This window comes from Lacerta agilis, chromosome 8 (assembly GCF_009819535.1).
Source record: "Lacerta agilis isolate rLacAgi1 chromosome 8, rLacAgi1.pri, whole genome shotgun sequence".
Lineage (NCBI taxonomy): Eukaryota > Metazoa > Chordata > Lepidosauria > Squamata > Lacertidae > Lacerta > Lacerta agilis.
In genome coordinates this window covers 78,011,042-78,026,758 of record NC_046319.1, presented here as the reverse complement: position 1 = coordinate 78,026,758, position 15,717 = coordinate 78,011,042, and the positions used below count along the sequence as shown (strand labels likewise).

Below are 15,717 nucleotides of genomic sequence, written 5' to 3'. Positions count from 1 at the left end.
CCGATCCGGAACGGATTTGTCTGGTTTCCCCCTTCTCGACACCCCTTGTTTCACACCCGAGGGTGTTTTTTGGGGGTGAGGGAGAGAAAAGCGAAATTGTGGGTAGATAACCCCCAAGGCGGGGGCAATCGCAAATAACTTACAGGTGCTTTCAGAGGGAACTTTTGAGGGGTGTCTGAAAAGGGGGGGGGAGCCCCAAGACCGTGCTTCCCAGCTCCCTCTAGCCTGGGGGTGATCCTTGCAAAGTTGCGTGTCCGCTGCAGGGAAAACAGTTCTCTGGCCACCTCGCAAACTGTTTGGCTTCTCCCTTTTCCTCCCCCCGCAGGGCAGGAGCGACTCGCTCACTCAAGTCTTCCTCTCTCTTTCTCGCCTCGCTCTGAACAACCCATTAAAAAAAACAATAAAAATCCATTGCTTCACGCTTATATATATATATATATATATTATATATATATCTATTTTTTTGTAATTTCTTCATCATGGTGCAGGGTTTTCTGAGGACCAAATCTTAAAATGAAAGAGAACCATGCAGAGATCTTTTTTTAAAAAAAAAGAAAGAGAGAAATTAAAAACACAGCAAACTGTTGCAATTTAATAACGTCCAGATTTATTATTATTAAATATATATATATATACATCTAGCATCGTATATTGCCGAAGGGCGTGTTTGGGTTTGTTTGTTTGTTTTTTTTGTCTTCGTCTCTTTCCTTCATCATGTAATTAAAAGTTATGGCTGACCGTAGCACTGGGGGTGGGGTTGGGGGAACCGGTAAACATTCCTACACCTTTTTATTTTTGGTCACCCATCTTTTTCGTTTCGGTTCTCTTCTTCTCTTTCTTTTTGCCGCCGGAGAAGGTTTAGCTTGTTTCATTGTGTTTGCTCCTGAATGCCTGCCCTTTGCATGGGGCGGTCAGTTCAGCCAATAGGGAGTAGCTGGCTTCTTGTCTGCCTCTGTGCTACAAAATTCCAAGCTTTCCGGGGGGGAAACCTGCCCTCCTCCCACTTGGGAACAAGACAATAAAATGTAATATTTTTAAGGATGATTTCTCTGTCGTCGTTCTTTCCCACCGCCTCCCTCCTTTACTCATTTGCCTCCCCTCCCCTGCGAATTCACACAAACCTGCCTGATGCAGTTGGAAAACGTGGCTCATTACGGAGGTGCCAGCCCAGCCGTTAGCATTTATATGCTGTCCTCTCACAAAAGATCGGGGTAAGGTAAAGGTAAAGGGGCCCCTGACCGTTGGGTCCAGTCGCGGATGACTCTGGGGTTGCGGCGCTCATCTCGCTTTACTGGCCAAGGGAGCCGGCGTACAGCTTCCGGGTCATGTGGCCAGCATGACTAAACCGCTTCTGGCGAACCAGAGCAGCGCACGGAAACGCCGTTTACCTTCCCGCCGGAGTGGTACCTATTTATCTGCTTGAAATTTGATTTTAAAAAAAATTAAACAAATTTTTTATTCAATTTCAACAAATAAAAAAAAGGATTACAACATACATTAACAAAGTTAACATACCTCATCACAATTTATGATATCTGCTTGCACTTTGAAATGCTTTCAAACTGCTAGGTTGGCAGGAGCTGGGACCAAGCAACGGGAGCTCACCCCGTCACAGGGGTTCGAACCGCCGACCTTCCGATCAGCAAGCCCTAGGCTCTGTGGTTTAACCCACAGCGCCACCCGCGTCCCAGAAAAGATCGGGGTAGAGTCACACCAGTCTTTTAAAAGCATCGCAGGAGAGCCGTTAAAATGGCTCTGGGAAAATTTCCAGCACAGCCCTGAAAACATCTTCGAGAAAATCGGGTTGCGAGGGTGACTGGCAGATCCACGCTAGAAGGGTTCGCTGGATTCAGAAGATTACCCTTCCTTGAGGGAGGTTTTTTTTCTTTTTCTTTTTTAAGATTACCTCGCAGGCCACAAGTTGATCGTTCCAACACTAGAACCCAGTTCGCTTTGTGTAACAACACAGCGGCATTCTGTTTCACCAAAGCAGAATGAAATCCATTATTTTGAGCAACACTGAATGAGAGACACAGGGGAGGGCTGCTCCCTTCGCGCTGGGATGAGTTCTTTTCTTACCAATACCATATTGGCCCGAATATAAGCCGCACCTGCAAATAAGCCACACCTTTAAAATTCGGGGGGGGGGGGAGGCGGGGAAAACACAATACCTGAATATAAGCCGCTTCCTTAAAATTGGGTTACAGGCGGAAAATCGCTGCAGTTGGTAGAATTGTAACTCCGAGCCAATTTAAGCCTTAGATCTTGCAAGCCCGCAAAAGATACTGTACAATCGCTATTCAGTTGCTACAATTCCACAGGCACTCACACATGTAAATGGCAAATGAACAGTCTCGAGCTCGCAAATCGGCAGTAAGACATTTTTTTGTTCTGTATGTCAGTTTTAGCAGTGATACCGTAACAGCCCATTTTTGTAAGGTCGTGAATTTAAGCTGCACTTTTAACTTTTCACGGTCGGAATCTGGAAAAAAAGAAGTGTGGCTTATATTCAGGCCTATATATATATATCCTTTCCCCTCCCTAGTTCATATATAGCAGTGTTGCCCAACCTGGTGCCTTTGAGACACTTTGGACCGCAGCTGCCATCATCCATTGTCCCTGCAAATGTGGTCAAAAACATCTGGGAGGCAGCAAATTTGGGAAGGCTGGTTTGTGGACTGGGTTGGGAATTGTTTCCGAAAACTTTCCTGATCAGTCCACGTGTGTGGGTAGGGGAGGAAATGATCACTTTACGCTGTCTCTGCCACATGATCATCATCCACAAATAAGGACTTCGGAGACAAAATCCAGTTTTAGCCTCAACTTAAGGCATTTGGAGGTCAGTGACTGGAAAAGAAATTTTGCGGCTAGTATAAACTGTTATCAAGGAGGCAGTTATTGGCCTTTGTGTATGTCACAAACCATTTCACCTTCTGCTGATAAGCATTGGATCTGTTAAGCTTTCTCTCCAGCCCAACGCTTTCTCTGAAACACTAAAAAGGCAAGCATTAGTAGGTGTGTGTGTGTGTGTGTGTGTGTGTGTGTGTGTGTGTGTGTGTGTACGCGCTTTGCAGCCTAGAAGAATGATAAATCTTGCTGTTTATTAATGTTTGTGTGGTTCATCTCTGGCCGGGAGCCATTTCTAACCCCTTCCTGGCAGAGAGGCAGACGAGGTACAGTGGGGATTTTGTGAAGTTTAAATGTAATCTTAACATTTCGGTTTTTCAAATGTGTATTTCGGCTTTTCAAATGTGTGTTTTGCAGGTTTCTGTTACTGAACCAATAGCCAGCTCACAGGGCAGGAGAGCAATGGGAATGTGGGTTGTGGAGAATTGCAGACCCACATATTGGTGAAGAAGTCAGACGGGATTAGGACTTGACCTAAAATGGTTTACTTTTTTGGGTGGAGGGACTTGAGGCAAGGAAAAAAATCCAAACACTACCCATTCCTGCAATGTGGAAATCAAAGATGTAGCAGAGAATTGGCTGTACAACAAACGTACAAAAAGAGCATCTTTGACAGACCACAAAGACAAAATAGTTTTGTGGCAGCTTTTTCTTTTTCTTTTTTTGCTGCTGTCAGGATCTGGCACCTCCCAGGCAATCCCACCTTATCTCCCTCGCGGTAAGGACATCTCTGGACATTAGGAAGACATGGATATCATGGCACAAGATCTCATGGGTTCTGTTTCCCGTAGTCAACAAAGCTTCACACAAACTCCATTCTGTTCTCTGTATCAGAGAGAAGAGACAATTTCGTCTCCCTCTCGCATAATACAACTCTGGGGACGTGCAACGGAGCTGAAAGTTGGAAGATTTGGGACAGACAAAAGAAAGTTAAACGGTGGACTTTTGCTCCCTCAAGAGGCAGCAATGGCCACCAGAGCAGATTGTTTTAATCTGAAGACGTGGGCATGCACACGAAAGCTCATACCAAGAACAAACTTAGTTGGTCTCTAAGGTGCTACTGGAAGGATTTATTTTTTTATTTTTTATTTTGTTTTTACTTTAAACGAGGATGAGAAATTAATGGAGGACAACAGCTATGGTTCTCACTTGCAGTTGCAGGCTTCCAATAGTATAAAGGTTGGCCACGCTCAGAACACAATACTGGACTAGATGGGCCTTTGGCTACTCTTCCGTTCTCCGTTTCCTCCATTCCTTGCTCAAGTAATTTCATTATTTTTTTTTGCACCTGCAGAAAAAGCAAACTCTGCAAAACACAACAGAAGCCCTGCTTGGTTTGCATAATTTATTCTCGTCCCGGGATATCACATCAAGGTGTGCCCCTTTATTTTTGGAGGAGGGTTCAGCGCTCCCCCTTTCGCTCGGCGCCCTCCTAACGTGTGTAGCGGCCCATGCCCAATGCTGGCAGGATGCGGCCCCTTGGCGCCCTGTTGCCCTCCCAGCTTACGGCCACGTTCTGGAGCTTGACTTCCCCGTTGACCTCCAGGAAGCGGATGCTGTTTGCCGGGAGGCGGTGGCGGAACTCACAAAGGGAAATGTCTTTCTCCAGGATCTGGCAAAGAAACGGAAAAGGGCACGTCAAGAAGGGTTGGAAGATAAACCTCCCAAATCTGACGGGCATGAGAATCCCGTACGGTTTGATGAGTGGCGGCTCTCCTGCTTAGGCATTTGGGAACCTCAGTACTCTGCTAGCTACGCAGGCTTCTCCACAAGATTCCACCGTTCACTCCTAGGAACCGGTAGTTAAAGGTAGACTGCACCCACCCCAGGAGGCTCCATTGAGCTCAGTTGTAGGGAACCTGTGGCCCTCCAGATATTGTGGGACTCTTAATACCCCAGTTGGCTGTGCTGCCTGTGGCTGATGCGATTCAAAGACCCAACAACCTGAGTAGAGCCAGAGATTCCCCACCCATGTCTTCTAAACGTGCCTTTGATTGACAAACCCACTAATTTTTCTAAACACTTTTTAAAGGAACTTAAGTTCCACGAGTTTCTCACACTTGGCTTGGAGAAATATTGGCGCTTTTTTTTTTCACCTTCCCTAAATGTACAGGCTGCTCAAGCTTAACTGTCTAGTAACTCTGAAAGAGGAAGAGTGCCATGTTCTCTCTGCTATGTCCAGATTGATTGATTGATTGAAACTCTTAGGTTTGGAGCTTTTTATTTAGTGGGACACCTTTATCAGTTAAAAGTGGAAGGAGTGAGTTTCAAGTCAGTCGGCGAGCAAAGCAATCGGTTTGCGGAGAGCGATGAGGAAAGCGGAGAGCAAACTAAGAGCAACAACTAGGGAGTAAAATGAGGGGACACGGGACATTATTTTTGACATTTGGTGTGAAGAAAGCTGCTCACGTCAGGCTTGCGGGAGGGATTGGACACACTTAATACATCCTGCCCTCTTACCAAGTGCAGCTGGCTGGGAATATCGGCTGTCTAGCGATAACAATATCGAATAATAGAATTTCCAGTCCTTTAGCCCTGTTTACTTGGAAGCAATTGCCAATGAATTCAACAGGACTCCTGGGCAGATCTTGCTGTTCTCTTCCTATACCTGCCCCCCGCTGTCCTATACTATAGGGAGGGCCTTCTCGGTAGTGGCGCCCACCCTGTGGAACGCCCTCCCTTCAGATCTCAAAGAGATAAACAACTACCTGACATTCAGAAGACATCTGAAGGCAGCCCTGTTTAGGGAAGTTTTTAATGTGTGACATTTTTATGTATTTTTAATCTTTGTTGGAAGCCACCCAGAGTGGCTGGGGAAACCCAGCCAGGTGGGCAGGGTACAAATAAATTATTATTATTATTATTATTATTATTATTATTATTATTATTATTATTATTATTATTCCTACTTTTGGGCTCCTAGCAGCCTTCTGCCCTCCACTTCCCGATGCATCCACCATCGCCCCTAACCCAGCCCCCGTGTTTTGGGGGATGGTGTGTGTGTGTGTGTCCCGATTCCCCTTCCCGGCCGAGGACCCCTCAGTTGCTACCCTGACCTTGTAGCCCATCCGGGTGACGATGATTTGAATCCTGAACACCTGGCCTCGCTGGAAAGGGGCCGTCACCGTCAGACCCTCCCCCCACTGCTGGTCCGCGAAGCTGTTGAGGGTCACCCGGCCAGGGGAAGACGGGGGTCCCTCGAAGCTGACGGTGAGCCTCAGAGGCTTGTTTCCCTCCTCGACTTGTCTGGAAGCAAAGTCCACATAGAACCTGAGAAAAGAGATGAGAGAGATCAGGTTCCCTGGGTCACATATCCTGCCGTATATTCCACCCACCCCCCAGGTGAAAATTAGCTTAACAATGACTGCCCTGGTGCCATCTCCTGCCGACTTCTTTGTTGTATCCCTGTTCCTGTGCTATCCTTTGTTCATTTATATCTATTATATTTATGGGACACGGGTGGCGCTTGGAGTTAAACCGCAGAGCCTAGGGCTTGCCGATCAGAAGGTTGTTGGTTCGAATCCCCGATAGACATAAAAGAAAGAGGAGGTTTTGCCTTGTCAGGCCTGCAAATCTATTATGAGGCAGCCTGCTTGTGCTGGTTAAAATAATGGTCATGATTTAAAATTTGGATGGTGTGCATGTCTCTGGTATGGGAAGGCGAAAATTTATAAAAGTTGTATGAACCATACTCTAAGGAAGAATTTGTATAGAGTTTGGAAGAAATATAAAAATCTGCTGGAAAGGGAAACATCTCCTATTGAGGCTATTACAATTAAGAGAGTTAATATGGATAGACAGTGGGCAGTTTACAGGGAATTGCTGCACTTTACAAAGGGGGAACCTAAACTCCTCATGAGAAGAGAAGAATCCCTAGAAAAGACCCTGATGTTGGGAAAGATGGAGGGCACAAGGAGAAGGGGACGACAGAGGATGAGATGGTTGGACAGTGTTCTTGAAGCTACTAACATGAGTTTGGCCAAACTGCGAGAGGCAGTGAAGGATAGGCGTGCCTGGCGTACTCTGGTCCATGGGGTCACGAAGAGTCGGACACGACTGAACGACTGAACAACAACAAACTCTTTTAAAAGTTTCTTCTCCCTTGGTCTAGTCCTCATAGGAATAAGGGGAGCCACAGTTGGTCCATTTAGCTCAGTATGGTCTACACTGGCTGGCAGCAGTGCTTCTCCAAGGGTTCAGATGGGACATTCCCAGGCTTACCTGGAAAGGCTGCCAAGACTCGAACCTGGGACCTTCTGCATGCAAAGCAGATGCTCTACCAACCGAGCTATGGGTGTTCCTTGTAACATAAGAGATTCCTTTATATCTTCACCTAACTTGCGCAGTTAAATCACTAAAAAGCTGGGACCGGGTGGCTCAGATCTCCCCTGGTGTCAGTTATGGGAGGTTTGGCTGCCGTGCCTCAGAGCACTCTGCATATGCCTAGGCCCAGTCTCTGTAATATTCCACAAGTCCTGGCCAGGAATTTCAACTTGCCGCCTCTGCCTGCATCACGCCAAATTCTGGACGCCAAATCCATTCTTGGGAAGATAATATCAGTACTGAGTTACCTTTTGCCCTGTGGTGGAATGATACCTTCCAGCAACACCCATGACTCTGGTTCCAGGCCTCGCGGGATAGCCCGGAAAAATGGTATATTCTGCAAAGGAGGAAAGAAGAAGATGAGGCACGCACAGTCTTGAATCTCTGAATACTGTATGCCTCTAGTCCTCTTCATGGTGGGGCAGGAAACGTGGGTCTCTTCACGCCCCCCCCCCAACAATTTGCCTTCCAGTCTGTGAGATGATTGGCTTGGTTTCCTCTTTTAAAAAGGTTTTATTAAAGCTTTTTCCGAATACAATAAGATAAAAGAAATGAAATAAAAACAAAAACGGAGAGAAAGAAAAACGAAGGTAGCACTTAACCCTTGTCTCACACAGAAAGTGGTGCACCCTCCAAACTCACCTGAGAGCTTTCTTTAAAAAAAAAACAAACAAATTATTTTCCGATCTTATAATCGCAATAATTTATAAATTCAATACTTTCCCAAGGATACAGTATAGACTACCCCCTGCCCTGGATTCCAACCCCCCCCCCAATTTCTTACATCTTATTTTATTTCTCCAAAATTTGTTTTCCCTCTTATTTATCCTAGTTTCCAATTATAATAATTGAGAGCTTTCGACTTGTTCTCAAATAGTCTCTCATCTTTCTACAACCACGCAACAGCCCAACGGGCAGGGAAGAGAGAGCAGGGAAGAGAAAAGGTCTGGGCCAAGGTCACCCACAAATCGTGACTGTGGGAGAATCTGAACCCAGGACTCCTCAGTCTGAACAAAATGCTGCTTTGAAAATTCCCTCTTCATTTGGAAGAACAGTCGTCGTCGTCGTCTTCTCACTCGTAGGCCAATGTCCCATCTTGTCCAGCATCCTAATCTCACAGCGGCCAACCAGTTCCTCCTTTGCTACTTAAGCCCATTTCCTCAGATAACCGACTTCCTTCTTTCTTAAAACTGCTTGTCACCCTGTGAGCTTCCTGCCCCTTGTTCAACCTCTTCTGTCAGGCAGATATAATCAGTATTTCCCGAGGCTTTAATCCATAGCTCTTCCCACCAGAGTTTGAGCCTCGACTGAAAAAGTCGGAGGTTTGGTACCTGGGAAAGTGAGTCACAGGATGGGAAACCAATTTCAGGCAATGCAGAATTGACACATACACCTGTCCCTTTCGACAGTTTGCGGTTGCAGAAAGGTGCGGCCTACAAAGGATACTATCACGGCGCCGATGAGTTTTGTTTTGCTTTTAAAAATTCCTGTGAATTATTGAGACACCCTAAGCTGGTTTCGGTTCCTCCTTCCTACAGTGGGGAAATCGAGGAATTGTCCCAGTGATCGGAGGAAGAAAGGAGACAACTTGAGAAAGCACCTGCTTTGATGTTGGAAAATTACTACCTGTACGCACAACTTTTTTTACAATAAACCCCTGTGTTGCAACATGTGACAATCTACAAAAATACAAACGCAACACGCTGGCTAATAACTGTTAGTAAATATATAATCTGTATGATGTCATTCAAAATATGCAAATAAGCGACTTCAAAATAATATATATATATCATACAACACATCTCACAAAATATGCAAGTAACTGCAAGTTGTTATATGTATCAGAGTCAAACTTAGTCTCTAAGGTGCTACTGGAAGGAATGTTTTTTAATTTTTTATTTTGTTTAAACAAAGAAGAAGAGGAGGAGTTTGGATTTGATATCCTGCTTTATCACTACCCAAAGGAGTCTCATAGAATCCTAGAGTTGGAAGAGACCACCAGGGCCATCCAGTCCAACCCCCTGCCAAGCAGGAAACACCATCAAAGCATTCCTGACAGATGGCTGTCAAGCCTCCGCTTAAAGACCTCCAAAGAAGGAGACTCCACCACACTCCTTGGCAGCAAATTCCATTGTCGAACAGCTCTTATTTTCAGGAAGTTCTTCCTAATGTTTAGGTGGAATCTTCTTTCCTGTAGTTTGAATCCATTGCTCCGTGTCCGCTTCTCTGGAGCAGCAGAAAACAACCTTTCTCCCTCCTCCATATGACATCCTTCTATATATTTGAACATGGCTATCATATCACCCCTTAAGCTTCTCTTCTCCAGGCTAAACATACCCAGCTCCCTAAGCCGTTCCTCATAAGGCATCGTTTCCAGGCCTTGGACCATTTTGGTTGCCCTCCTCTGGACACCTTCCAGCTTGTCAGTCACTATCCTTCTTGAACTGTGGTGCCCAGAACTGGACACAGTATTCCAGGTGAGGTCTGACCAGAGCGGAATACAGTGGTACTATTACTTCCCTTGATCTAGATGCTATACTCCTATTGATGCAGCCCAGAATTGCATTGGCTTTTTTAGCTGCTGCATCACACTGTTGACTCATGTCAAGTTTATGGTCTACCAAGACTACTAGATCCTTTTCACATGTACTGCTCTCATGACAGGTGTCACCCATCCTGTATTTGTGCCTTTCAATTTTTTTGCCCAAGTGTAGTACTTTACATTTCTCCCTGTTAAAATTCATCTTGTTTGCTTTGGCCCAGTTCTCTAATCTGTTCGGGTCATTTTGAAGTGTGATCCTGTCCTCTGGGGTATTAGCCACCCCTCCCAATTTGGTGTCATCTGCAAACTAACATTCTCAAAGCGGCTCACATTCTCCTTTCCCTTCCTCCCCCACAACAAACCCTCTGTGAGGTGAGTGGGGCTGAGAGACTTCCGAGAAGTGTGACTAGCCCAAGGTCACCCAGCAGCTGCAGATGGAGGAGCGGGGAAGCGAACCTGGTTCACCAGATTAGAGCGTCTACCGCTCTTAATCACTACACCACACTGGCGTTCAATGCCAAAGGTTCAAACAACCAATGAATAGCGAAGAACGCCAAACCATCTCTCAAAGGAAGACATCTCTCCAAAGTTTCAAAGGAAGACGTCTCTCTGAAGTCTCAAAAGGACAGTGAATCCCGAATAGTTCAACTGTATCAGAATAAAGTCTTCAGCTAGAAGTGGAATTGCAAGCAATGAATGAGAACAAAACAGCAACCTGTAGCTACATTATCCAGTAAGCACTGACTCACTAGCATGATCTTCACTAGTATTTCATTGATAATTATTCGGTATGTACCTCTTTATACATTTTGTTCTGCTGTATATCTTACATACAGGTTGCTTAGTTTTGTCATTCATTGATTGCAACATCATACCGATTATATATTTAATAACAGTTACAGTATTAGCCAGTTACAGGTAGGTAGCCGTGTTGGTCTGCCATAGTCAAAACAAAATAATAATAATAAAAAATTCCTCCCAGTAGCACCTTAGAGACCAACTAAGTTTGTTCTTGGTATGAGCTTTCGTTTGCGAGCCTAGGGCTTGCTGATCAGAAGGTCAGCAGTTCAAATCCCCGCGACGGGGTGAGCTCCTGTTGCTCGGTCCCAGCTCCTGCCCACCTAGCAGTCCGAAAGCATGTCAAAGTGCAAGTAGATAAATAGGTACCACTCTGGTGGGAAGGTAAACGGCGTTTCCGTGCGCTGCTCTGGTTCGCCAGAAGCGGCTTTGTCATGCTGGCCACATGACCCGGAACCTGTACGCCGGCTCCCTCTGCCAGTAAAGCGAGATGAGCGCCGCAACCCCAGAGTCGGACACGACCGGACCTAATGGTCAGGGGTCGCTTTACCTTTAAGGTGCTACTGGAAGTTATTAGCCAGTGTGTTGCTCAGAAAAGCACCTGCTGGATCCGTCCATGGTCCCATCTACACCAGCATCCCATTCTCCCAGCGGCCAACCGGATGCCTGTGCGAAACCCGCAAGCAGGATCTCAGCATAAGAGCAGTTCTCCCCTCCTGTGGTATCCAGCAACTGGGATTCAGAAACTTTGCTGCCTCCAAGTTGTGGAGGGCAGAGCTGGTAGCCCTTGCTAGCCCTCTCGTCTGTGAATTTGTTCGATTCTCTTTTAAATCCATCCAAAGTTGGTAGCCATCACTCCCTCCTGTGGGAGGGAGTTCCACGGATTAACCGAGCATCGTGTGAAAGAGCTTAATCACCGAAATAATTAAGGGTCTGGAAGCTCAGCCTTAGGAGGAGCGCTTGAAGGAGCCATCTTCAAATATCTTAAGGGCTGTCACGTGCAAGAGGGAACAGGCTTGTTTTCTCCTGCTCCGGAGGCCAGGACTTGAACCCATGGCTTCAAGTTACAAGAAAGGAGGTTCCGGTTAAACAGGAGGAGGAACTTCCTGACAGCAAGAGCTGTTCGGCAGGGGAACAGACCGCCATGAGAGGTGGTGGGCTCTCCTTCCTTGGAGGTTTTTAAGCAGATGTCGGGTGGCCATCTGTTATGGATGCTTTAGCTGAGATTCCTGCCTTGCAGGTGGTTGGACTGGATGACCCCCCGGGGTCCCTTCCAACTCTTAAGTTTCTTTTCTCTGTCCCTGACATTCAGCTTCCTGGGATGCCCACAAACTCCAGTGTTAGGAGAGAGGGAGAAAAATGTTTCTCGGTCCACTTTCTCCATGCCAAGCATTATTTAATAAACTATTGTGTTGCCTCTTGCTTTTCCCTAAGAAGTCCTCAAAACTTTCATGGAATTGTAGAGTTGGAAGGGACCCCCGAGGGTCATCTAGTCCAGTGTTTTTCAACCACTGTTCCGTGGCACACTAGTGTGCCGCGAGATGTTGCCTGGTGTGCCGTGGGAAAAATTGAAAAATTACTTTATATATAGTCAATATAGGCACAGAGTTAATTTTTTTAACATTTTCTAATGGTGGTGGTGGTGTGCCTCGTGCTTTTTTTCATGAAACAAGTGTGCCTTTGCCCAAAAAAGGTTGAAAAACACTGATCTAGTCCAACACCCTGCTGTGCAGGAATCTTTTTGCCCAAAGTGGATCTCGAACCCCCCAACCCCAAGATTAAGATTCTCAAGCTTTACCAACTGAGCTCTCCATCGGAGCGGAGTCGGGCTACCCGCTTGATCATTTCGGTTTCCCTTTTTCTGGACCTTGAAGTTTTACTCAAAGTAGACCCATTTAAATTAATGGACCTAAGTCAGCCATGTCCACAAATTCCAATATGTCTCGTGCATGCAGGATTTGCCCTGCCTCTGACTCCTTCTTGTTTTTTAGCCACACGTTTCTAACAGGGAGTATATTTCAATACAGAAAATTGTTCCAAATGCCCACTCCAAGATAACACCCGACGATTCCATTTTCTTCACTCCTCATTAGTTTGAGTTTTCTTTTTCACACAAAAAGTCTGCACGGCAGCGATGGATTTCAAAGCCACGTGTGCCTTGCTGACAAAGGAACTCTGGGAAATGTAGTTCTGGGAGGCAAGTGGGGATTGGCTCCGCATCCTCTCCCAAAATGCAGACTTCCTTGCCGAGGGCGCATGGACAAACTGGTTCCCAAACTGGTTTATCGTTGCAGCACAGGTGTAAAACAAGTGCTCAGCATAAGGGCGCAGGCAGGGTGGGGAGGTTGGAAAGGAGAAGGTGGCAGGCTCAGCTGACGTAAGGAGGGGAAACCCAGGCCGACTAATGACATTTAAACTCTGCCTTCAAGCACCCGCTCTGGCCAAGGATCTGTGGCTCACTTGGAGTAAGGTAGGGATAGCTCAGTCGGTAGAGCATGAGATCTCAGGGCCGTGGGTTCGAAACCCATGTTGGGCGAAAGATTCCTGCACGGCAGGGGGTCGAACCAGATGATCGTCAGGTCTGCAGTTCTAAGATTCAAGAAGCCTGCTGGATCAGGCCAATCTAGTCCAGCATCCTGTTCTCACAGGGACCAACCAGATGCCTCAATGGGAAGCCCACAAGCAGGACCTGAACATGAGAGCCCTCTCCCCTCCTGCTGTTCCAAACAGCCAGTATTCAGAAGCATCGCTGCCTCTGTCCATGAAAGCAGAGAATAGCCATCATAGCTAGCAGTCATCAATAGCCTTACCCTCCATTAATTTGTCTAATCTTTTAAAGCAATCAACACCTGTGATCATCACAGCCTCCTGTGGCAGTGAGTTCCAAAGTTTAACTGTGCTATTGAAGGAAGCCGCTTCCATACAGGGGCGCAGCAAGGTGGGGGCGTTGCGCCCCAGGTGCCACCCTGGAGGGGGGTGGCACTCTGTGGCCCCCCACGACTCCCAGGCTGAGCCCCGGCGCTGGTAAAAAAAACCTCGCTCGGCGGCTTGTAAGGTTGCCGCATGCAAGCAGCAGCACAACTATCTAATTATTATTTTTTAAAATACTTGTGGAGTAGCTCAGTCGGTAGAGCATGAGACTTTTAATCTCAGGGTTGTGGGTTCGAGCCCCACCTTGGGTGAAAAAATTGCCGCATTGCACGGGGTTGGGCTAGGTGACCCTTGGGGTCCCTTCCAACTCTACGATTCTATGCTTCTAATGGAGCTGAACGTTGGAAGATTCGTTCCGGACAAAAGAAAGCATTTCTGCACATGGCGCATAGCTGAAGTGCAGAAAGTAAATCTATGGGACTTTGCGATGGCTGCTGAGTTGAATGGCTTTCAAAAATGTTGCACTAATTCGGGGAGGAGAATGCTCCGCCAGCAGCTACTAGCCATGAGTGTTCTGCCCCTGCTCTGGGAGCCAGTACGACTCTGGAGAGCAGCTGCTGGGTATCATGAACAGGGAGAATTGCACTTGAACTCAGCTCCCGCTTGCTGGCATCTGACTGGTAAAAAAAAATGGTAAAGGTGTGGGCTTCTGGTGTGGTGCGCTCTGTAACGGGTCGAAGGAGGTGATCCGATAAGAATGGAGCATGCCCGGTCGCTGTAAAAGGGGCAAGGGGAGAACGAGGGTGATGTAGACTCCTCTGGGAAAAAGCTAGAGAAGAGGTCTCTGGCCAAAAAAGCACCAAGCAGCACCAGAAGAGACTCTCCGTGCCCTGGCACAAAAAAAGGTAAACGACCCCCTCGATGGTTAAGTCCAGTTGGGGTTGCGGTGCTCGTCTCACTTTCAGGCCGAGGGAGCCGGTGTTTGTCCAGCTTTCCGGGTCATGTAGCCAGCATGACTAAACCGCTTCTGGCGCAACGGGACACCGTGACGGAAACCAGAGCGCACGGAAACGCCATTTGCCTTCCCGCCGCAGCGGCACCTATTTATCTACTTGCACTGGCATGCTTTCGAACTGCTAGGTTGGCAGGAGCTGGGACAGAGCAACAGGAGCTCACCCCGTCGCGCGGATTCGAACCGCCGACCTTGCGATCGGCGAGCCCGAGAGGCTCGGTGGTTTAGACCACAGCGCCACCCGCGTCCAGTGTGGGAAGAGAAGGCTGGACTGGATGGGCCTTATGTTTTGGTCTGTTTTAAAAGAAAATAAGATGGGGAGAAAAGGAGACAGGCAGACGTAAACACTGTCAAAACATGGCACCCCATCAAAAGTGGCTTCCAGGTCTGGAAAGGTTAAAGACAACACCCAGGGGTGCCAACTTGAATTTTTAAAAATGGGGGTGGTGGTCCCAAATAAGCCCCGCCTCAGATAACCAGTCACATGGCATGCACACACCATTTAAATGGCAATGCCCATTAACAGGTGGGTAGCCGTGTTGGTCTGCCATAGTCAAAACAAAATCGAAAATTCTTTCTAGTAGCACCTTAGAGACCAACTGAGTTTGTTCCTGGTATGAGCTTTCGTGTGCATGCACACGAAAGCTCATACCAGGAACAAACTCAGTTGGTCTCTAAGGTGCTACTAGAAAGAATGCCCATTAACTTTGTGGGGAGGAACCCTCAATTATTTTATTAAGGAGGCCAAAGTGACCTCAGTCCCTAAGAGTTGGCTCCTGTGACAACAGCTATCGGGTGCCCAGCAGCAAGGCTCCCCCAGTTTACCGAGTTGTGCAGAAGAGGGGATTTGGGCAAATGTACCTTCTCAGGTGAGCACCTTCCGCGATACCTGTTCAGTGGTACGAGGGCCCCGTCCTTTGCAGCTGATTATCCTACGGTTCTTCGCGGCACCTCAGCCCGTTTCTCCTCCTGGGGAACAGTTTCCACGGCATCACTGAGCCCACCACCTTGCTGGCGCGAATAACGATGCCCACTCCTTGCTGGTTTTTGTTCCAGGGCCATAGCAAAATGTGCCGGGTTCAATCGCCAGCAGCACCCGCAGGTAGGAACCGGGAGGAAGTCCCCGCCCGAAAGTGCAGACAACCCTCCTCGACGTTCTCGCCGCCACCACCACAAACCAGAAAAAGGAAACGCTCTTTGTTGTTTTTACTCACAAAGTTATCAGGCACTATTGCCATCTCTGCCAGAGACAAAACGTGCGCAG

General features: G+C 47.2%; 1 protein-coding gene and 1 non-coding gene across 2 annotated transcripts; one reads left to right on the top strand and one right to left on the bottom strand.

Moving 5' to 3' along the window:
* Positions 1-4,339: 4,339 nt before the first annotated feature.
* Positions 4,340-15,717, bottom strand: LOC117052065 (galectin-7-like). Its single transcript, XM_033158792.1, has 4 exons — positions 15,668-15,717; positions 7,479-7,567; positions 5,964-6,177; positions 4,340-4,519 (listed from the first exon to the last, which is right to left on the bottom strand). Exons 1-4 carry the CDS (start codon positions 15,689-15,691, stop codon positions 4,340-4,342), a joined length of 507 nt encoding a protein of 168 aa, XP_033014683.1. The 5' UTR covers positions 15,692-15,717.
* TRNAK-UUU lies at positions 13,680-13,752 on the top strand. Its single transcript has one exon. It is a non-coding gene; the product is annotated as a tRNA-Lys (tRNA).